At 48.5% G+C, this 21,761-nt stretch overlaps 6 protein-coding genes across 10 annotated transcripts; 2 read left to right on the forward strand and 4 right to left on the reverse strand.

The window, feature by feature from the left end:
• Window positions 1-405: 405 nt before the first annotated feature.
• On the reverse strand, window positions 406-1,989 carry pde6gb (phosphodiesterase 6G, cGMP-specific, rod, gamma, paralog b). Its single transcript, XM_058067026.2, has 4 exons — window positions 1,830-1,989; window positions 1,123-1,299; window positions 1,017-1,057; window positions 406-931 (listed from the first exon to the last, which is right to left on the reverse strand). Exons 2-4 carry the CDS (start codon window positions 1,266-1,268, stop codon window positions 855-857), a joined length of 264 nt encoding a protein of 87 aa, XP_057923009.1. The 5' UTR covers window positions 1,269-1,299; window positions 1,830-1,989; the 3' UTR covers window positions 406-854.
• On the reverse strand, window positions 1,840-4,121 carry oxld1 (oxidoreductase-like domain containing 1). 3 transcript variants are annotated; one of them, XR_013627496.1, is made up of 4 exons: window positions 3,820-4,104; window positions 2,986-3,326; window positions 2,776-2,915; window positions 2,177-2,663 (listed from the first exon to the last, which is right to left on the reverse strand). XR_013627496.1 is itself a non-coding variant. In XM_078791310.1 (3 exons), the coding sequence occupies exons 1-2, from the start codon at window positions 3,868-3,870 to the stop codon at window positions 2,997-2,999; spliced, it is 381 nt and encodes a 126-aa protein (XP_078647436.1). In that variant the 5' UTR covers window positions 3,871-4,121; the 3' UTR covers window positions 1,840-1,987; window positions 2,986-2,996. The 3 variants fall into 3 exon arrangements, 2 of the variants coding, with proteins under 2 accessions (XP_078647436.1, XP_057923008.2); XM_078791310.1 differs by lacking the exons at window positions 2,177-2,663; window positions 2,776-2,915 and adding an exon at window positions 1,840-1,987 and having other exon boundaries at window positions 3,820-4,121; XM_058067025.2 differs by having other exon boundaries at window positions 2,177-2,915.
• Window positions 4,122-5,263: 1,142 nt separating this feature from the next.
• On the reverse strand, window positions 5,264-8,819 carry gprc5c (G protein-coupled receptor, class C, group 5, member C). Of its 2 annotated transcripts, XR_013627448.1 has the most exons (6): window positions 8,597-8,819; window positions 7,028-8,036; window positions 6,142-6,239; window positions 5,949-6,077; window positions 5,684-5,865; window positions 5,264-5,572 (listed from the first exon to the last, which is right to left on the reverse strand). XR_013627448.1 is itself a non-coding variant. In XM_058067020.2 (5 exons), the coding sequence occupies exons 2-5, from the start codon at window positions 8,013-8,015 to the stop codon at window positions 5,833-5,835; spliced, it is 1,248 nt and encodes a 415-aa protein (XP_057923003.2). In that variant the 5' UTR covers window positions 8,016-8,036; window positions 8,597-8,819; the 3' UTR covers window positions 5,633-5,832. The 2 variants fall into 2 exon arrangements, 1 of the variants encoding a protein (XP_057923003.2); XM_058067020.2 differs by lacking the exon at window positions 5,264-5,572 and having other exon boundaries at window positions 5,633-5,865.
• A 536-nt stretch (window positions 8,820-9,355) lies between these two features.
• Window positions 9,356-11,470, reverse strand: gpr142 (G protein-coupled receptor 142). Its single transcript, XM_078791312.1, has 4 exons — window positions 11,250-11,470; window positions 10,917-11,135; window positions 10,652-10,800; window positions 9,356-10,567 (listed from the first exon to the last, which is right to left on the reverse strand). The coding sequence occupies exons 2-4, from the start codon at window positions 10,937-10,939 to the stop codon at window positions 9,624-9,626; spliced, it is 1,116 nt and encodes a 371-aa protein (XP_078647438.1). The 5' UTR covers window positions 10,940-11,135; window positions 11,250-11,470; the 3' UTR covers window positions 9,356-9,623.
• Window positions 11,471-13,955: 2,485 nt separating this feature from the next.
• Window positions 13,956-16,457, forward strand: btbd17a (BTB (POZ) domain containing 17a). Its single transcript, XM_058067018.2, has 3 exons — window positions 13,956-14,222; window positions 14,560-14,848; window positions 14,919-16,457. Exons 1-3 carry the CDS (start codon window positions 14,129-14,131, stop codon window positions 15,991-15,993), a joined length of 1,458 nt encoding a protein of 485 aa, XP_057923001.2. The 5' UTR covers window positions 13,956-14,128; the 3' UTR covers window positions 15,994-16,457.
• A 103-nt stretch (window positions 16,458-16,560) lies between these two features.
• map2k6 (mitogen-activated protein kinase kinase 6) lies at window positions 16,561-21,191 on the forward strand. Of its 2 annotated transcripts, none has more exons than XM_078791311.1 (12): window positions 16,561-16,851; window positions 17,874-17,934; window positions 19,033-19,081; window positions 19,246-19,362; window positions 19,422-19,541; window positions 19,623-19,739; window positions 19,815-19,866; window positions 19,949-20,076; window positions 20,141-20,218; window positions 20,289-20,428; window positions 20,501-20,546; window positions 20,619-21,191. In XM_078791311.1, the coding sequence occupies exons 1-12, from the start codon at window positions 16,716-16,718 to the stop codon at window positions 20,694-20,696; spliced, it is 1,122 nt and encodes a 373-aa protein (XP_078647437.1). In that variant the 5' UTR covers window positions 16,561-16,715; the 3' UTR covers window positions 20,697-21,191. The 2 variants fall into 2 exon arrangements, with proteins under 2 accessions (XP_078647437.1, XP_057923004.2); XM_058067021.2 differs by having other exon boundaries at window positions 19,249-19,362.
• Window positions 21,192-21,761: the final 570 nt, after the last annotated feature.

Raw genomic sequence — 21,761 nt, forward strand, 5'->3', positions numbered from 1 at the left:
AATAAGAATGACTCAAAAGCATGGATGGATGGATGGGCATAAAAAAAGAAAACTGAAATAAAATAAATAAAAATACAAACATAAGTTGTAAAAATGACCTGAACAGAAGAGTAAAACTAAAAACAAAAATCAAATAAAAACTTTTTAAGTGTAAACAAAAAAGTGTAAAAAAAATACAAATAAAAATGACTCACTCATAAAAAAATAATAAAAATGTATTAAATCAAAAAATGACTTCAATAAAAGTGGGTTGCATTGGAAAATGTGGGTCTCAGGCAGCTTGAGAAGCCCTGCTGCGGAGATCACCATGCACTCATCAATGGGGGGGGGGGGGACCCCTCCATCACCAAACTGCATTGCTGATCAATGAGAGCCGTTTTTGCGATTGAGACAAAGCGGTGCGAGTTACGCTTGGAAGAAGCTTTTAATGTTCAAGTGACACAAGTTGAGTGATAGAACATAAACATGACGCCATGGATGAAAAGATACAACAATGAAGTGTCAAAAACAACATGAAGAAAGACAGGGAGCGACATTTTATGCAGGATGGATTTCACTGACATAGCAAACACGTGACACGTTAGCAATGCTCAATTCCTGGCATGTATTTTTTTTCCTACTTCAGCAAAGAGACCACCAGGTCTTTGGTTCCTTCTTAAGGAAAGGAGTGATGTGGACTCTCAGCAGTGGCCCGTCTGCAGAACTCCCCTTGAAGCGACACATTGGAGCGAGTGAACCTCTGCCTGGCTTGGTTGCGAGTCCATGGGGGGATGTGCATGCATCTGGGATTTTTTTCTTTTTTGGAAATGTTTTTTTTTTTTATACAGTCCCGTGTTGCGGTGAAGACTTCCACCTCAGATGATGCCATACTGGGCCAGCTCGTGCAGCTCCAGGTGGTTGAAGGCCTCCCAGGGGCAAATGACTGTGATGTCTACAACACAAACGCACGTGTGATGTTACGCAACGCACACGCAAGTCACATGCAAACCATGACGGGAAAAGTTTGGAAAACTCACCGGTTCCTAAGCCCTCCATTCCCGGGATATCATCACCAAAACTGCAGACAAATCCCAATTACACACAGGGAAACATCACCTGGGAAAGATGTAGACCCGTACGTACCCTTGCACTCCCTTCTTGGGAGGCTTGCTCTTGAACTGGCGGGTCTGCCTCTGCTTGAACTTGGGGGGTCCTTTCCGCGGGGTGGCGGGGCCGCCGCTGACCCGGGTCGCCGATTTGATATCCGCTTTGGGCGCTTCCAGATTCATGTCAGTGATATCTGCGTGCTGTGGATGACACCTGTACAGCGTGGACACGTGCACGCCGTCAATCACCTCGGTGTGCCATTACTGCATTACTGGTCTTTATAACCCCCCCTTCGCCCCCCGTCAGACTGGATTACACACATATTCCATTGTGGCTACTCCACTTGTGCTGTCAGGATGACCCAGTTGGACGGTAAATCCTGGGCTCAGGTTACTAATCTCGCTGTAATCTGGTTACAGTGAAGACAACACAAGTGCTGAACAGGCAGAGATGGATTTAAGCATCATACCGCTCAATGACAATCCCAAAAACACCTGATGGCGGTATCTACAGCAATTCGTAGCACGCACATAAATAGTAACCCGTAATGAGAAAACACACATAACACACAATAATATCGACGTTCTTGGTCTACAATCAATATCTTCATCCTCATCAGGGTGACCACTCTTTTTCCAAGAAGTGGGAATAACAAACAACTTCCACATTGAAACAAACGCCCCCTCAAATTCCATCAATGCGCCCCAAGAAGGCAGTTGTCATATCAGGGTTCTTCTACTCACCGGCTGCTTGGTGAAGAACAGCCAGACGAGGGGGGTGTGATGAGTGACCCGCGGGGGCTGAAGGTCCCTCTTATATGCTGACCCCCTGCACAGGATTAGCAGCCCAGTCCCGCCTCTTGCTGGGGCGTAAGTGTGTTTTGGGAGGAGTGTTGTTGTACCTGCAGGAAGATGATGACAACATGGGCCTGTGATAAAATCCGCAGCATGTGACACCTTGTTTGTTTTCATCAACAACATGGCGTCGCGCAACACAACGCAGCTCCCATTTCGACGTACACCAAATCTACCAGCAGGAAGTTGTTGTTATTCGGACATTTTTTAGCTTCTTAATCCTTCGAGGCTCCTTAATGGAGACGCTCACATGTGACATTTAACTATTGCGTCATATTTATTTATCATCTAGGATGGAAACAAAGGACACAGGAAGAAGGATGTAGGGGTGAAGTGAAGGACACAGGAAGAAAGATGTAGGGTGCAAAGAGGAGTTACAAAGTTGTCTATTTGACTGCTACGATGAGCTAATAATGTCATCAACATCAACACTAATCTCGTATTTCCATCACGTCACATTCGGCGGGCACACGGCACGCTTGGTGCGAAGGAGTCGGTGTAATCCTGAGATCCCCAAAGTACCGGTGTAATACCGTGCCCCCTTCCTCCGTAATCAGGAGAGTCGGACCAGACCGGTGCTGATGCAGCGGGGAGATCGGGGTCAGCGCTCTCACAGACACTCCAAAGGCCTCATGTTGCCATGGCGACAACCAGTACACAACTCTTACAGGTATGGAAGTCCAGTCGGGGTGTCTCTTACGCCCCCTGGTGGAATTCCTTTACCTGAGCCGAACCAACAAGACCACATCAACACAAGCTGGTGTTTAATTACGATAAATATATATTTGGAAAAACACTCTTAAATATGAAGCAATGTAATAAATATGTTTCAAACCTCCAACAACTTCAAAGTGCAAGTGAAAATAAAACTGATATTCAGTCTCATCAGCGTTCAAGCATCGTGAGGAGAAAACCATCCTTCAGGAAAACCATCCAGGACCAGGCCTGGTGGAGGCAGCTCTTGGTGTCAGGATTCTGGAAGGTTCCACAATATGTCAGGATGGATGAGCAGGCCATGGAAACGTGGCCCAAAAAAAAAACTCACCAGCACTGACATCAGGTCTTCTTCAAGAGCCTTATCTCCATCTTCAAGTAAGTCTTCAGGTTGTCGTCCAGAACGTTCTCCTCCACAGCAGCCAACGCCCGCTCGCCGCCGTCGTTGTAGTAGGCCAGCAGCTGCTCGGCGTGTTCTATCCACACGCAGTTATGACAGCCGCTCATGCAGCAGTAGGTGGGGGGCGCGGGGGGACCCTGCTCAGCAGGACAAGCACTGTCACTAGGGGGTGGGTCGCTGCTGTCCGATGGGCCCGCTGGTGAATCTGATCCAACAGTTGAGCTGCGAACGTTCCAGGTGAGCAGACCCCCCCTCCATGATGCCATGCACAGCTGGGGAACAGAAGAATATGATGGAAATTGACATTTTAATAAATGACAATGCAGTATAGCAAGAGTTTTATTCCACGGAAATCTTCAGATGTTTTGATGAAAGTAAGAAAATACAATAACCTGCCATTAATGTTATACATTCATTTTCCAACACCTTTCCTATTATACTAAACAGCAGTGATGGGAAACTCGATCCCTGTCACTGAATCGACTTATTGTGAGTCATTCAATAAAATCTAGTACCCGTCACAACGCGCAAGCGCAACAATTCCACGACTCGTTCTTGTCTCTCACATCTTTACGAAACAGGGTCAAGTCAAATTAAATTAAACGTTAACGCTCTATTTTGCGTACTTGGCTTAGTCAGGACGGACAATTATTGTACGATGACATATGTATTCCTATTACTATGCTGTAACACAGCAGCAAGTGTTATGATGATTAAATAGTGCAGTTAGTTAGCTAGCGGCTAACGCTAACCTTAACTACCGACCTGTCGTAAAGACGTCATGGACCTCGCCATATTGACCGCCAAATAAACCATCCCGTGTCCAAACAATGTCTGGTTGTGAGTTTGACTATTTTTATTCTCGCTGAGTGTGAAGTTTGTTAAATATAATCACTCAGAGGCTAAACGTGATGCAGTTTACTTGTAAACAGTCTTTCATTTTCCCGGAAATGAAACCCTGTAAACGTAAGCAACGATTGCTCCTGAGGAAAATAATGTGACCAATCAGAAACGAATATTCCTCACGCTGACCAATGGTAAGTGTAGGCGGTAACAAACAGACTAGTTGCATTTATATATAATGCCCAGCAGGTGGCACTATTGTACATGTGTTATAGTACAATCAATTTTAACTGTAAAATACTCTAAAGGGTATAAAAAGTCAACATTATAAAATTGTACTATTCTGTGTTGTTTTACTTTTCACCTCTTAAGCAACTCCATATGACTATTATGTACAAGAAAGCTTCTTTTAAACACAAAGCCTTTTCAGGTGTTATTTGTAGTTCAGTCAGCAACACCTACCACACCCACGGCCATCTCACCATGTCCACTGATGCAGCATATGCTGCATATGTGTGTTCGTTGTCGGGAGTCTGCGGTCCCTGCAGACCTCAATGTTTGCAAGCCTATGGCAACACAACCGAGATACCAGCTGTGTGGTGGCCCATGTTATCTCCCGGTGCAAGACCCGCAGAGAGGCTCCAAGATCAGTCACGCTTGTCATGACCGATGAAGTCAGACAAAGCCGAGCGCCCTCGAAAGGCTTCTGCTATTGTTGGCAAAAGAACAGACAAGGAGAAGGAGAAGCGGCTTCTGCTGCATTTTTGGAGCCAAAGTGGGTGAATAACACTTGAAATGGAGTACAGCTCCAGCAGGCTGCAGGGAGATGTTGGACATGCTTCACTGATCTAAGGTCCGCTCCATAGTCCAGCGGCCTTTTCCTGTTAGATTGGATAGATATGGAATTCATAACAACACCAACTTAGCCCAACTTTCAGAGGAACATAGTATAAGGAATGTGCTACATATTAAGATGCAATATGACCTCCATCCAGCCACCTTGGAATACTTGTGATAGCACTGAGATGGCTCGATGACCCAAACGCAGCTGCGTCAACACCCAGGATGGGTCCAACATACATGTTAGCGTGTCCTTTGGTGTCCTATTGTGTGCTGTGGAACCACGCCGGCTCGCCAGTGGACGTGTGCAGATGCGCTGAGGTGCGGTTCAGGTGTCCGAGGTTGCTCGAGGTTGTCTGACAGTGAAGTCTTTGTGTGCCGAGCGCACAAAGAGCACATTGATGCCGTTGCTCCTGCGGTGCACGTGCACCACAACGACATCACGACATCGCCAGCCAAACAAGTAAAATGTTAACGCTACTAAATTTTTAAATTGTGGAAGTACGTTCAATACTTTAGTGGGCCCTAAGTGTCCTTTATTTCCTTGGCCAACCCACTTTTCTGAAGATTTCAGGAAACCATTAAAGATGTCCTCCTGCTGATGAAACCGAAGCCGGATGGGCCTGAAATGGTGCCGCCTCTTCAGGTTTGCGTGTTTGTTCCGTCCCAGGGCAATGCGATCCACATTTGTTTTTGTCCCCTGCAGCCCGACACAGCAGGAAGCTGACAATCAATTTTGTTTCCCCTTCCTCTTATGACCTTGACCGGGCTCACGCCAGCGGGATGGATAGACACTGAAGATGCCAGGAAACATCTAAATGTGCTTTTATTTTTGCTGCAGACCAAGAATACTGATATTAAATTAATTCTATTAGCAAAATCATATGATGCATGATTCCGAATGAAATATATTTACATCATGTAGAAGAATTAGAAAGATATTTACATGTCTTCAGTTGTAGAAAGCCAAAGTGGGAGGAGTTTCATGTTGCAGAAGAACATGTGAGGGAAAAGGATGGCAGATGTTCTCCATGTTTCAGGACAATGTGGTCCAGACCAGTTGTTGATGGGAGCATCAGGGTGGACATGACGGGTTCACCACTGAGAAGTCCTGTGCAGGACGTCGCCCTGCAGGAGACAAACGTTAAAAACCCTCGTCACCCGGACGCTTTGATGTCCAGGAAGACGCTACGGTGACACCATGCACCTACGCTGCTTCCGTTGAGATACACAGCGCTCGACGCGTCGCCGTGCTGCGAAGGGGTGGACCTAATGCTGTCGGCCACAGAGTGGGCGGAGACTCTGGGAATGGTGGTGTCATAGGACATGTCTGGCGGGTTCTGCAGGAGAAAAAAAACATGTCAGCTTTGGCGATGGAGCCCAGATCCCGCAATGTAGACTCACCACGCTGGCTTTGGTGATGAGGGCGAGCTCGGTGGGCTGGTACACGCTGCTCCTCAGCTGGCCCGTGTAGCCGCTGTACGGAGACACCGGCTTGGACCCTGGGGGGGGGGCCGCAACATGTCGTCATGACTGTTCAACACAACACTCATGCAAACTGTGGCTGTCCTCTAGGGTGCCGAAAACGTGAGAACACTTCACACCGTGGAGACCACGCAAACACAGCACGGTTCTGATGGGAATGGGAGGCGAGGGACGATGCGGTTAGACATTAACAGGAAGCTCCCAAACTCCCAAACTTGTTGACTTTCTGCTCACGTTGGTCATGTGACCTTATTCGACAATCATTAACCCGATTTTCACCACCAAAAGCCAACCATTTGCATAAAACAACACGGACAGGCCGTCCAATAACAGTGTTTACCTTACATTGTTTACCTTACCTTCATTTGTGCCACAAATAGATTTGTGGCTATCTGCTGGTCCTCGCTCATAAACACATAACGTGTGTGAATGTAGATTTGTCAGATGGCATCTAACACTGCTTCCCAAAACACTTCATACGAACCAGAGAAGAAGAAGATGCAGCAGGAAGGATCAGTGTTGGCAACTTTGATGCTTCATAGTGACAAATATAGAAACTTCTTCTGGTCTTATTAGACACCTTTGGAGGCTTTAGGATGAAATCCATCACTTTCCTCAAGCCACAACCGTGCCCCCCCCGCCATCGAAAGCCCTCAAATGCGGCTTAGTCTCGTGTGAGACATTTTAAAATACCAAAGCATGTGTGATATGGATAATTATGCTAATTATGACATCATTAAGGCCCACCCCAATGTTGACGATGCTTTTGTAGAAGTGAGGATGGGCGGGGTCAAAGTCTGCATACCTGGTCCAGGCTCGTCCATGGAGAAGGCCTTGTTTTCCATGAAGACGTTGTGAGGGTTCTGCTCCTTCAGGATGTTCTCATAGCCCACGTCACGGCTCGGGTGCGAGTCTTCCCCAAAGTCGGAGCCGCCGCCACCGTTTTGGGAGCAGCAAACTTGTGGAATGGTGAGGAAGATGAGGAAGATCCAGGCGTTGGCCACTAGGGTGATGGCAAGTGTGGGGTCGTCCCACGAGGGCCCGCCCCTGCCTCGGTTCCCATAGACGTACATGACGATCCACGCCACCCAAATGCCCACGGACAGGAGGCCACTCACAAGGATGAGAGCGCCCTCCACCTTCCACTGCTTGTGTTTGCCCGCCATGACGCAAACGCTGGCCACCAACACGGCGAGAAGCAGTACCATCACGTAGATCAGCGCCATGGCGAAGTCCTGATTAGCGATGTTGCAGGGCGTGGCCGTAGCATCGCTTGGCTGTGCCGTGAAGTTGAGTGGCGCCAGCGGGTGGCGCACCACCGTGATGATCAGCCACTCGGTGTTGATGATCACCTCCACCAACCACAGCGCCAACACGCCAAGACACGAGGTCCAAACCCGAGGGGCTCGGTTGGTCCGGGCTAGCGTGTTCAGCCTGACGGCCTGCACCAGGAGGCAGGACAAGCAGCCCGCAAACAACACGCCGAAAAGGAAGCGGCGTGAGGCGCAGGTGGAGAAGTCTTTCCCCACGATGAAGGCGAAGGTCAGGCCAAAGAGGCCGGCCGTGCACACCAGGAAGACGGCGTGCAGTGCAGCCGAGTTCCTGCGGTTCCTGTCTTGAGTGAAGGGCACGTTGGCGAGCAGCGCGATGAACAGCACGAAGGAGAAGACCACGCCGGCCGCGGCCAGGGCCTCCAGGACCACCCCCCACGCTGACGCCAGATCACACAGGTTGTAATAGATGGAGTCCACGCCCGCGCCGCATCCCTCAGGACGGCTCATGTTGACGGCCATTGCGGCACCAACGACCACTTCCTGTTTAGACGCAGAAGCGTAACAGTTAAAACAAATACCAAGCTGTGAGGAACTAGCATGTTAATGTTTAACCGTGCACAAATATTCACATTGACTGAAAGTGTAGCAACACTTTAAGCCAAACAAACCACGAACAAGGGCTCTTCTTGTATAAAGTGTGTGTTTAAACATTACAGCTTCTGGTTTATGTTCACCAACACATCTGCTAGCCACGCTAGCAAGGCCAATGTGGCAGTTACCATGGCAACGGCGCACCTTGGCACGCTTGTCATTTCCAAAACATTCATTCATCGTGACATCATCATGCTAGCGTAGCTAGCTGCTAGCACCGGGCTCACGCGCTGATTGAACGCTAGCTGCTAGCATTAGCTTACAGATCGGTAGTACTTTGATGGGTTTTGTAAACTTCCTGTCCCGACAAAACACTTTTACGTTCACTATTTATCATTTCCAAAAATATTACTTTTTTACATTTGACAGCAAACTTCTAATGAGAAGTGTAGAAAAGTGGGTAAAAATGAGTAAACACACAAATGGGTTAATGTGATAAAATCACGTACCTGACGGGCTCAATCAGCGTGAGAAAAAAGTTTAAAAGGCACAGAACATCAAAAATCCAAACAATCTTTCTTCAGTCTGCGTGGAAATGAAATGAATGACGTTCAGCTCTGAATGTTTGCTTTTATTTTTTTTTTAGGAATAGATCCTTTAGGAGGGTCTGCTAACGCCTTGAACACAGCTTTGCTACAACTGACATTCTGGATTCACGCGCACACACACACACAGACACACACACACCTGGCGAGGAGGAGAAGAAGCGAGTGTGCGGCGACCCCTGGTGGTGAAACGCTGGTACTGTGTTGTAATCATGGCTGAATCAGAACAGCATGGCTGTAAAAAAAGTCAGCCTTTTATTAGTATTATTAGTAGTATTGATACACTATATTATATAACGGCATGAAATGACTTATTCTACGACTTATTCACCAAGAGGCTTGTGGTGACGTCACTGCAACCTGCAGCTACACTCTTAGCTACTAATTACTAAATACTGTAATTTTTTTACTGTCAATTAACTCGTGAATTAGCCATGTTTAGCCATTCTTCACACCTGCCACTGCTTCGTAGTTTCCCTCATGTCCACAAGAGGGCGCTGTTCCTTTCTATCACAAAGGGCAAGTTTAAATAATATCCATCCATCCGTTTCCTATGCCGCTTATCCTCACAAGGGTAATGGTAATGTCTAGTAATAATAATAGTTTAATAATAATTGATGATTTATTTAGAATATTAATGTCATGTACACACTCCACATGCCCCTTTAATCAGGTTATAAATAAAATAGCACTTTGTACTTTATTTGATGTTGGTTTGTGTCGCCCAAAATGGAAATGTACTCACTGAGCGAGTGAGTGTGTGTGTTTAGCCAAAGCCAGGATCGTGCTGGCGAGGCGGCGAGATGTTGTTTGAGAAGGCGGAGTCACATTTCACGACATCTGCACTTTGTTTGCTCGGCAGGCCGAGCTCAGCCGGACACATTTTTTAAAGCCACGGCGGCCATGTTAGTCATCAGCAGCAGGATGTCTTTTAAATGTGCCGTGATGGCAGCGGTCCTCGGGTGATGTGAGCGAGGGGCACGGGGTCGTCCAGGCACGGGGGGGTGGAGTCCCGCTGCCGGTGTTTGTCGTTCACGCCGCACGCCGACGCTTCCAGGCGGCGAGGAGGCTGCGTGCCTCCTCGGAGAAGCACCGCCTCCCAGGCGGCGCGGCGGAAGGCCTTGCTGACAAAACAGTAGAGGAAGAAGTTGACGGCTGTGTTGAGCATGGCCACCATGTTGGAAAGGTCGTAGGCCAGGTGGACGCGCCAGTCACGGTGCACCGAGGACACGTGCAGGTGGTAGATGACCACCACGGTCCTGGGCGCCCACAGCACAGAGAAGGCGGTGGTGACAGCCAGCAACATGGCGGTGGCCTTCCCGAGGCGGCGCGGCGGGGCCCCCTCGGCGCCGGGCTCCCTCCGCTTTGACCTCAGCCTGCAGAGGATCATTGAGTTCAGCACCAGGAAGATGCTGCACGGCAGGAAGTAGATGATGGTCACGTGACTCCAAATGAGGGCAGCGTCCAGCGGTGTGGGCGGGTCGGCGTTCCGCCACATGTCCGACCACCAGAAGAACGGCACCCCCGAGGCCAGCGAGCACGCCATGACCAATGCGATGATCCTCCAGGCCCGCGCCGGGTAGCTGATTTGACGGTGGAGGAGCGGGTGGCACAGCGCCACGTAGCGGTCCACGGTGAGGGGCACGGTGGACCAGATGGAGGCGTGGTTGGCCGCAAATTCGGCCGCGCTGACCGCGTGCAGCAGGAGGAGTGGGACCTCACGGTGGAACACCGCCGTCTCCAGCAGGAAGCCCACGAAGATGATGAAAAGCTGGGAGAGAAGGTCTGAGGCGGTGACGGCCAGAAGGTAGCAGTAGAGCGCCCTCTTGGTGCGGGAGGCCAACCTCCACAAGACCACCGCCGTCAACACGTTGACTGCAACACCACAGAGGAAGAACATTTGATGGCCACACTACTGAAGAACCATGTGGACAAAACATCCCGAGTGTTCCTGCGTACCTGGCAGGCCCACACACAGCAGAACGCTGTAGTAGACCACAGGGATGAATCCCAGGACGCATTTGGACTTGTGGATCTCCTCCGGCTTCAGGCTCGGCTCCTGCCGGACGGTCCCGGTGACGTTGGGCCACTCCACCATGATGGTGTTGCTGTATGAGGACAGACGGAGAGGAAGCACGTCAACGTTTGGACAAGCTGCTCAAAGTGTTTTCATCTTCTGGTCAACACCAGATGGACCCTCCCGGCCCTCCATTAGCCTCCTCACCTTTTCACCTGGATGACCTCCATGCTGTTTTTCTACTCACTCCATCCGTGCAGGACAACGCGGACAAGGATGGGGGTGGGTCAATGTGGTCCAAACTTAAGACATCTAGCTCCGCCCATCAGATGATTGACAGCCTTCATAACTTTTCATGTTTCACCACGGCAACACCCTCACGTTCCAGCTGGGATGAAGACATCCTTCAGGGTGTCGGATGAGCCTCTGAGAAAACATGACACTCAGCGTGTCCTCAAAGGCTGCGGGGGAAGACCGTGTCCTGCCCCCCGCCCCCAAATGTCCAAAACATGTTCCGCCATCTCATACCAGGCCCCTTACCTTATGTCCACGACACCCCCGGCTGCTTCGTTCCCAACCAGAAGACGAGACGCCAGTGGACTCACCAGCCCAGAGTGAGCAGAGAAGAGAAATGAAGAGGATGGGAGAGGGAGGGGGTGGGCGGAGAAGCTCTGAGGGAGGGATGGACGTAGGAGAAAGAAAACATGAAGACAACATCGAGTCAACATCAAAAAGCGACGAAGAAACTCAAAATTTTACTCCTTTTTTTTTTACTACTACTTTTGGATCAACATTTGCAATAAAAACTACTGTTGTAATTGTTAGATTAGATTGAGTTCCGGAACTTTCCCATTCTCGTTTCAATTTACAAAATAAGCTTTTGGAAAAAAGCTAGCTTACGTGACACACTGCCATTTTGGGGACACATACTGCATCACCATGGCTTCTTAGCTAAAAGGTTCAAGCTAAAAGTCAGCTAACGTCCATAGCTTGTTTTCCATGAATTAAGAAATATACTAAGAACAGATAGATTGTAATATTAGACAACACGTCACTAGCATGTCACTACTTTTAAATTGCTTGAAAATGTGCTTTAAAGGCAAAAATAAGCTTTTAGAAATTAGATACCTTAACTGACAGACTGCCATTTTGGGGACACACGCGTCACCATGTGTTGTTATGGGTGACGGATAAAAGCTAGCAAGCCTTTGCAGCTTGTTTTCTATTAATTCATGGAATGATTATAGTAAGAATAATATAATTGTAATATTTGGCACTCCATTAATCCATTGTTATTGTTCAATTGCTTGAAAAAAAAGTAAGCTTTTGGAAATGACCTCGCTGACCTGACACTGCCATTTTGGGGCCGCACGTGTCATCATGACGTTATATGGCTTAAGGCTAAAAGCTAGCTAGCTTCTATAGATCGTTTTCTTTGATTTCATTGAATAACTATAGTGAGAAGAGTTGAATTGTAATATTTGACACATTACTATTAAGTAAATTGCTTGAAAGTTAGCTTTAATGGCAAAAAAGAAAGGTTTTGGAAATGAACTAGCTTAAGTGACACACTGCCATTTTGGAGACAGGGCTTTATATGGGGCAAGGCTAAAAGCTAGCTTCCATAGCTTGTTTTCTATGATTTTCATTGAATAAATAGTATAGTCAGAAGAGTTGAATTGTGATATTTGACACATTACTATGAGTAAATTGCTTGAAAGTTAGCTTTAATGGCAAAAAAATAAAGGTTTTGGAAATGAACTAGCTTAACTGACAAAGGGCTTTATATGGGTTAAGGCTAAAAGCTACCTTCCATTGCTTGTTTTCTATGATTTTCATTGAATAAATAAAGTCAGAAGAGTTGAATTGTAATATTTGACACATTCATATTAGTAAATTGCTTAAAAGTTTGCTTTAATGGCAAAAAAAATAAAGGCTTTGAAAATGAACTAGCTTAACTGACACAGGGCTTTATATGAGTCAAGGCTAAATGCTAGCTTCCATAGCTTGTGTTCTATGATTTTCATTGAATAAACAAAGTCAGAAGAGTTGAATTGTGATATTTGACACATTACTATGAGTAAATTGCTTGAAAGTTAGCTTTAATGGCAAAAAAATAAAGGTTTTGGAAATGAACTAGCTTAACTGACAAAGGGCTTTATATGGGTTAAGCCTAAAAGCTAGCTTCCATAGCTTGTTTTCTATGATTTTCATTGAATAAATATAGTCAGAGAAATTGAATTGTAATATTTGACACATTCATATTAGTAAATTGCTTGAAAGTTTGCTTTAATGGCAAAAAAATAAAGGCTTTGAAAATTAACTAGCTTAACTGACACAGGGCTTTATATGGGTTAAGGCTAAATGCTAGCTTCCATAGCTTGTGTTCTATGATTTTCATTGAATAAATAAAGTCAGAAGAGTTGAATTGTGATATTTGACACATTACTATGAGTAAATTGCTTGAAAGTTAGCTTTAATGGCAAAAAAAATAAAGGTTTTGGAAATGAACTAGCTTAACTGACACAGGGCTTTATATGGGTTAAGGCTAAAAGCTAGCTTCCATAGCTTGATTTCATTGAATAAATACAGTAAGAGGTACAACTGAATGTATTATTTGACACTCTATGAGCACATTAAAATTGTTAAGTGCTGTAAAAAATAACTTTAATGGCAAAAAGCACACTTTTGAAAATGACCGCGCTTACCTAACACATTTTTAACACATTTTGGGGACACACGTGTCAGTAGCTAGTTTGTTTTTTCTGAGTTCATTGACAAAAATAAATAAATATATACATATTTGACTTGTTATTAAGGCATTACTATTGTTAAATTGCTATAAAATGAGCTTTAAAAGGGAAATTACATTGAATCATATTTAAAGTGTTTTTAGCAGACAATGCGCCACCTGGTGGACACAGTGTTCAAGTACAACAACTACATCACAGAGCTGCAGTCGACCTTCATTGTGACCTTCACATTGTTGGGTCTGTAAGGTGAAAAAAAGATACTTCCAAAAAGGTTGCAGGTTCTTTGGGGAGCAGCTGGGTTCTGTAGGTCGGAGGAATCTACGTGCTCTACATTCACTAACGAGGAGTTTCAAATCATTACCATTAGTGATGGTGCTAACGAGGCTTGCTGGCGGCTGTTGTCATAGCAACCATAAATTTTACTGGGTCACCTTAAAAACTTTTTTAAAACGATTTTAAAATCTTTTGGGCGACTTGAGTCTCGGGGGGGGGGGGCGGCGTCGACTCTTACCAAGGCTGCGTCGCCAACCACATCTCCATGGAGGACATCTCTGGCTCCACCCACCGGTCGATGAAGCTCGACTGTGACAAGAAGAGCCGGTGGCCCACATTCCAAACACGTCAACCTCCCGGGCCAGCAGGACGCACGCACGGAAGGAGAAGAAGATGGAGAAGAAGGAGAAGACTGAGAAAAAGATGGAGATGTTTGCCAACATCTGCGTGATGCTTCTGGCTTTGTGTACTCGGGCGGCGACAGCAGGTACTTTCACTTTCTTTCACTTCGCAGAAAAAGTTCTCTCGTCAGTTCCTGCACAGCGGCTCCGGTCTATCGCTGGTTCTGGAAGTTTCTTCCTGGGTTGCTTTTTGGAGAACACTTGAGTGTTTGCTAATGATGGGACTCCGATCCAGATGTTGAAGCGTTAGAATGAAATGCGTTTGGTGCCAAGCCAAGAAGCCGATCAATACATCAATCGATACAATTAAATGTGACCCACAATGTGTCTGATCTGATCAATGACCCGATGTCCCACTAAGCGGACCCAGACAACAGAACCGTGTCTACGGATGTTCCATGTCCCCTTTGTGTCAACCCCCAGGCCCGCTGAAGGTGGATGACGACCAAGATGGCGGCGGCGCGGACGCCATCAGCCACTCGCTGGCGTTGGTGCAGCGTCTGGAAGCGCTGCTCCTTCAGGGGAACGGTAGCGATGTGACGCTGCGGGTGGAGACCCCCAACGCGGACGAAGTGAAGCTGATCCCGGCCCACGCTTTGGTTCTGTCGCTGCAGAGTCCGGTTTTCCAGGAGTTGCTGCTGACCCGCAACGGCAGCACGCTGACGCTGACGGAGAGCGCCGACTGCGCCGCCGTCTTTGACAAGTTTGTCAGGTGACGAGAAACAAACGCGCCCTGTAGCTTCCTGCCGTGCTCGCTCAGCATCCGTTCTCTGATCCCACAGGTACCTCTACTGTGGCGACGTCTCGCTGCGCCTGAACCACGCCATGCCCCTCCACCAACTGGCCTCCAAGTACCAAGTGGGGGCACTGCAGCAGGGCGTCACACGCTACATGACGCAGAACCTAGCTAGGGACTCGCCATCGGGGCACGTAGCGGGATGGTATGAGTACGCGGTGCAGGCCGGCGACGTTGTGCTAAGGGACGGGTGCCTCCAGTACCTGGCGTGGAACCTGTCGTCGGTGATGCAGAGCGGCGAGTGGGTGGGGCTCAGCAGCCAGCTGCTCATGTCGCTGCTGCAGCGTTCCGACTTGGTCCTGCAGAGCGAGATGGAGCTCTTTGCGGCGTTGGAGGCCTGGATCGTACACAACCGCCCCGACGGCCTGACGGCGGAGAACGCACTTAGAGCCATGCGCTACGCCATGATGCCGCCGCGCGAGCTCTTCCGCCTGCAGACCCAGTCGGCGGTTCTGGCCCGGTATCAGGAATCTGTGCGGGACTTGCTCTACATGTCCTACCAGTTCCACTCGGCCTCGCCGGTGCACATGGCCAAGTTCTTCGACGTCAACTGTAGTCTCTTTGTACCGAGGAACTACCTGGCACCGCTGTGGGGGTCCTCCTGGGTCATCAGCAACCCCACCCGTGACGACCGCAGTACCAGTTTCCAGACGCAGCTCGGACCCAGCGGTCACGACGCCAGCAAGCGGGTCACGTGGAACGTTCTGTTCTCACCGCGCTGGCTGCCGCTCAGCATGAGGCCCATGTACACGGAGACCGGTGCCATGCAGCCCACTCGGGTGGAGGGGGGGCGCCCCCGTATCATCATCACTCCCGCCACGTCCAGTGCCGACTTTGCCGGAGTCAGTTTCCAGAAGACGGTCCTGGTACTGGCCCAACAGCAGGGCCGGCTCGTGGTCAAACACGTGTACAACTTCCACCAGAGCACCGAGGAGAACGGCGACTTCCTGGCCGAAGCCGACCTGTACCGCCGCTCCTCGGAATACCTGCTGGATGGATCCCTGCTGCTCCACGTCATGGTTAAACCGCTCTACCAGAACCTCATTGCCACCAAGAACTGAGCCCACATTCCCAATCGGAACCATGCCTTTGGATCTCCTCAAACCTCAACTGACAAGCGTGTTGAGGCGCCACCTGGTGGGCTGGTTACTAAATTACACCACTTGACAAAAATATCACAATTGACAAAGAATCTGCCTCCAAACAAGTCGGAACCAGCTGGTCACGTGACCAACCATCAAAGGTTTGCTGTGACCATATTTGGACAAGAAGGCCGCAGGAAAAACAAAGAATTAAATGCGATTTTGTCAAGAAATGAAAATGAAAAAAGGAAAGGAGACTTCCAAAGTGGATCAGCAGGAAGGTTCTGTTTGGGAAAAGCTGTTTGCTGTCATGTAATGGTGCTATTCTACTTTCTATGGAATTCTATTCTATATTCTATTTGATTCTATTCTATTGTATAGTCTATTAGTCTGCTGTTTGGTGCTCCTTCAGTTCTTTCTACTTGTCATGAATTAAATCATTTGTGTCCAAATACTGCATTATTCCTTACTTTGTTACTATCAATGTAATGAAGGCATGGGACTAAGGACTACACTTCCCATGATGCATCATTCTCGGTCGAGCAGGAAGCGCTTGCCTGCCCTGGTTCTGCCGAGATCCAAGTTGGGAGCACAGCCGCCCGTGTCGGCCCGCCATGTAGCTTCGCTGCACGGCTCCTTCGTGCACGACGCTCGCCATTGCAGCGGCGCTCCGTGCGCGCACACGCACGCGGCGGACGTGCATGCGGACCGAGTCTTTTGCGTTGTGCATGTGTGCTGCACGAGCCCCATCGCGAGGCTCCATGGAGGGCGGGAGCGAGAGGGACGGCTCCCCTCCCCGCCACCCCGGCAGAGGACACATGTCTCAGGCCAAGGGAGGTAAGGACATGCACGAGTCGCCGCGTGCACGCGCGAGGAGGGTCACTTGCACTTCCGGCCTGACGCGTTCGCTGGTGCACACTTCCGTGCTGACACCCTGCGGCGTCGTGCAAAAGCAGTGCGCGTGCACGACATTGCATTGATGCATTGGAGCCATGCAGGGGTGGCGGGGCAGCCGGGGGTCACGTGACAAGCTGCAGCTGTCAACTTCCTCGTGCGTGCGCGTCCTCGTTGCACACTTACACAACCACCTGTGACCTTTGACCCGATCAAGGAAAGCTGTTAGCTCGCATTCTTCTTTTCCTGCAAACGGCATCCGCATGCACGTGCACACGCGTAGATGCATGCAAGCCCCGCCCACTGTAGCTCCAAGGAAGCTGATTGAAACGCTAAGGCTAAGACAGTATGCTAATTAGCATGGAATTCCAAAGAGGAACATTTGGAATAGTTGGAATTCCAGCTGGAGTGTCTCCTTGCCAACCAGCGTGACGTGCGCGCTCATTGCACTGATTATCTTCCTGCTCGTGCACGTCTCCTGCCGCCTCCTGCTGGATTCCTGTGCTCATCTGATGCTAATCAGTGCCCGCCTAATGAAGGCCACGCCCCCTCGTGAAAAGCTCATAGGAGCTCCTTGAACTGGCCAGAATCTCATGGAAGCTTGGAAACTCATTGAAGTTCATTGGAGCTCATGGAAATATGTAGAGGTGCTTCTATATGCTTCCATGAGTTAGTCAGCATGGAATTCCATGGATGCCTTCCACCTTCCCAAACAGAACCTTCAATGGACGCACTTCAAACTCCTGGAAGCACGTAGAAGTTCCTTAAAGGTGTCTGACTTGTGAATTCATACGCACTTTTCATCCTCTGAGGATATGGCCCTCCAGCGTCACGACGTGTCAAAGGTCACATGATCAGCACTTGTTCAAATGCGCACCCTGCTGGTCAGCATGTCAAGCGGTCGTCCATTTTGACATGGAGTGACACATCCCCCCATAAAGACAACCTTTGTTTTGTGTTTGCAGGCAAGAAGAAACCTGCTCTCAAACTGTCCAAAGAAGTCTTTGAACAGCCTGCTGCCGCACTGTAACCCTTTCACCACTCGATCATGCATTCATTTAGTCACGTCGCTCATCATTCATTCACTCACCCATTCATTCACTCACTCACTCATTCATTCACCATCAATTCACTCATTCATTATGCATTCATTCAACCATCACTCATTCAGTCATCATCCATTCAACCATCATTCACTCATTCATTCAAGTTGACATGAATTCACTCAGTCATCATTCATTTGTTCATCATTCAATCACAGGTACTGATTCATCAGTCTTCATTCAACATTCATCCATCCACTCATCCACCCTTCACGCATTCACGCATTCATCATTCATTAACTCATTCATCATCCAGTCATTCATTCTGCAGTTATTCATAATTTATTCACCCCGTCACTCATTCATTCTCATAATCATTGTTCACCCATTTATTCAGTCGCGCATTCATCATTCATTCATCCACCCACTGACCCATTCGTCTTCCACTCATTCATTCATCGCTCGGACACTCATTAACTCGTTCATTTATCATTAACTCATCTTTCACTCATTCATCATTCACTAGTTCACTTATTCATTCTTCAGTTAGTCATAATTCATTCACTCACTCATTCACTTAATCAGTGTTCACACATTTATTCATTCACCCTTTCATTCATCCATCATCCACTGATTCATTTGTCTTTCACTCATTCATCCTTCATTCATCACTCAGTCATTTATCATTCACTCATCAGTTGTTCATTGACATTGCCATCTTTCAGTCATTCATCCTTCATTCATTCATCACTCAGTCATTCATTCATTTATCAGTCACTCATCAGTCGTTCATTGACATTGTCATCGTTCACTCATTCATCATTCACTCGTTCACTCAATCATGCACTCATTCATTCGTCAGTTGTTCCTAATTCATTCACTCTATCAGTCCTTCATCATTGTTCACCCATTCATCACCCACCCACTCATTCATTCGTCTCACTCATTCATCCACCCTTTATGGCTTATTTATTTATCATTCAGTCATTCATTCATTGACAGTCACTCATTCATCCCTCATTCCTTCACTCAGTCATCATTGACTTCATCGTGTAACGAGTCATGTGTCCTTGTCTTGCAGGCCGCCAAGAGATTTAGATTCCAAAGCTTGTGTGACGATCGGCGACAAGGTAACATCTTCCTCCTCCTTTTCCTCCTCCTTCTCCTCCTCCTCCTCCTCCTCCTCCTTCTCGCTGCAATGGTGGAATGAGACGAGATGAGGAGACAAACATCACGTCTTTGGCACGGAAATACGTTCAAAACCTTCCTCTCTTCCCGCCTTCCTCCTGGCCAGCAGAATTTCGAGGTGAAGGCTGACGACTTGGAGCAGATCAGCGAGCTGGGCCACGGCGCGTACGGCGTGGTGCACAAGATGAGACACGTCCCCAGCGGCGTCATCATGGCGGTCAAGGTGGGCATCAAAGCGTGAAGGCGTTCCAACGCACGTCAACGAGGTTTGTGTTCTCTCAGCGGATCCGGGCCACCGTCAACACGCAGGAGCAGAAGAGGCTGCTCATGGACTTGGACATCTCCATGAGGACGGTGGACTGCTTCTACACCGTCACGTTCTACGGGGCGCTCTTCAGGGAAGTGCGTGCTTTCATTCCACTTGACTCCGTTTTGACGTCTGAATGGTGGAGCATACATTGTTGTTGTTGTTGTTGTTGCCAGGGCGACGTGTGGATCTGCATGGAGCTGATGGACACGTCCCTGGACAAGTTCTACAAGAAGGCCATCGAGAAAGGCCGCACCATTCCGGAGGACATCCTGGGAAAGATCGCCGTCTCTGTGAGTCAGTGATGATCTTGGTCAATGAAGTCTTTATCCATGGAGTCTTCAGATGAGCTTTTTCTTCTGGTTCAGATCGTGAAAGCGTTGGAGCATCTTCACAGCAACCTTCAGGTCATCCACAGAGGTCAGACAACATCTCTGAGTCTGGTTGGTTGCTAAGCGGTGGCGTCACGGTGGTGTCACGGTGGTGTGGTGTCTGCTCGCAGACGTCAAGCCGTCCAACGTGTTGATCAACACGCAGGGTCAGGTGAAGATGTGCGACTTCGGCATCAGCGGCTACTTGGTGGACTCGGTGGCCAAAACCATGGACGCCGGCTGCAAGCCTTACATGGCGGTGAGATGCGGGTACGTCACGCCGTACGTCTTCAGTCACATCACGTGACCGTTGTGTCCCACAGCCCGAGAGGATCAACCCTGAAACCAACCAGAAAGGCTACAGCGTCAAGTCGGATATTTGGAGTTTAGGAATCACCATGGTATTTGAACACACCGTCCGTCTTTAAGACGTCAGCCTGGCTTAGTGTAGCTGTCATCCTGTTTCTCCAGATCGAGCTCGCCATCCTGCGCTTCCCGTACGACTCGTGGGGCACGCCCTTCCAGCAGCTGAAGCAGGTGGTGGAGGAACCTTCGCCTCAACTTCCTGCTGAGACGTTCTCCCCCGAATTTGTGGACTTCACGTCACAGTGGTACATCTTTGTGCTTTTCTTCGATGGCCAACACTGCTCTTACATGTCTTCTTCTTGGCTTGCGGTTCGCAGCTTGAAGAAAGTGTCCAAAGAGCGTCCCACCTACGCTGAACTCATGGTGAGTGTGCACCTCGGACACCGGGGGGCGCTGTGAGACCTTTGGGTGGCTGACTGTGGTTCTCCTCCTCAGCAACATCACTTCTTCACCTCTCACGAGGCCAAAGAAACCGATGTGGCGACCTTTGTCAAGGTCATCCTAGGGGACTGAGTGCCCCGACCCCTCCTTCTTTGTCTCGACTCCGCCCACCTCGTGGAAGGTCACATGCACGTGTGTGTATACGTGTGTGTGTATACGTGTGTGTATCAGATGAATGAAATGTAAACCTGCAACTCACATGTACTCCTTTTCGTTGATTGTTTGATTGACATATTTATTTGAGCGTTCTTGAGGTGGGCGGGGCCTCGGTGCGTTGGCATGAAGAAAACGTCATCAAACGTCCTCTCACTCATCCGACTGACTGACCTCCGTCACTGGGGAGGAACCTGCACCCGCCCCCACTCCCCCTCCCCTCGTCCCCCAGCTGCTCAAAGACTTTCTTCTGTCTGCTTGTTGTGCCGCCTGACCTTTGAGCTCTGTTGCTTTGCTAGCATGTGGCCTCTTAGCGATCAGAGATGCTACGTGGAGACGAGCTCTCACTCCCGTCAAGACTGATGACTGTTTCGAATTTTAGATTGTGTGCAAACGCCAATTAAAAAAAACAAAGTATTTTTACACAAGGCCTGGTCTTGCTACATGGAACACTATACAGTATTGCAGTAAATCACCCGCACAGTAGATGCAGTGGCGGGTCTAGCGATGGACCGTATGGGCAACTGCCCAGGGTCGTGGTGCTGGTCTTTGTATCAACAAAACAAGGAAAAGACTGAGTCAAGGCTATCATCAAATTTAGAAAGAAGAGGAGAAAGGGGCCAGGGAAGGGCGTCATTCAGACCACCACTGAGTAAATGGCATCATAACTCCGCTTCTTAACACACTTCATGGTTTGCCAGAGAAGAAGAACACGTTGCAGGAAGGATCACAGGTGCTAACGTTAGCGAGACTCCTCTACAGTAGATGCTCTTTTCCAAAAAAGCAACCAACAACAAATCTAGTGATAACTTTCTGGTCTCACGTTTGACTCCATCTTGCTTTTTAGCTTATTTATGACATCATCTAACACCCGCCCCTTTTCCTTCTGACAGCCGCAATGGAGGTAAAAGCTTGATGTGCTGCTTGTGGCACCGGTCGGCGTGGGAAACGGACTCCGTGAACTTCCTGTGAACGTGGAAAAGA

Source organism: Doryrhamphus excisus, linkage group LG6 (genome assembly GCF_037039965.1).
Source record: "Doryrhamphus excisus strain RoL-2023G ecotype Guam linkage group LG6, RoL_Dexc_Guam_v1.1, whole genome shotgun sequence".
Lineage (NCBI taxonomy): Eukaryota > Metazoa > Chordata > Actinopteri > Syngnathiformes > Syngnathidae > Doryrhamphus > Doryrhamphus excisus.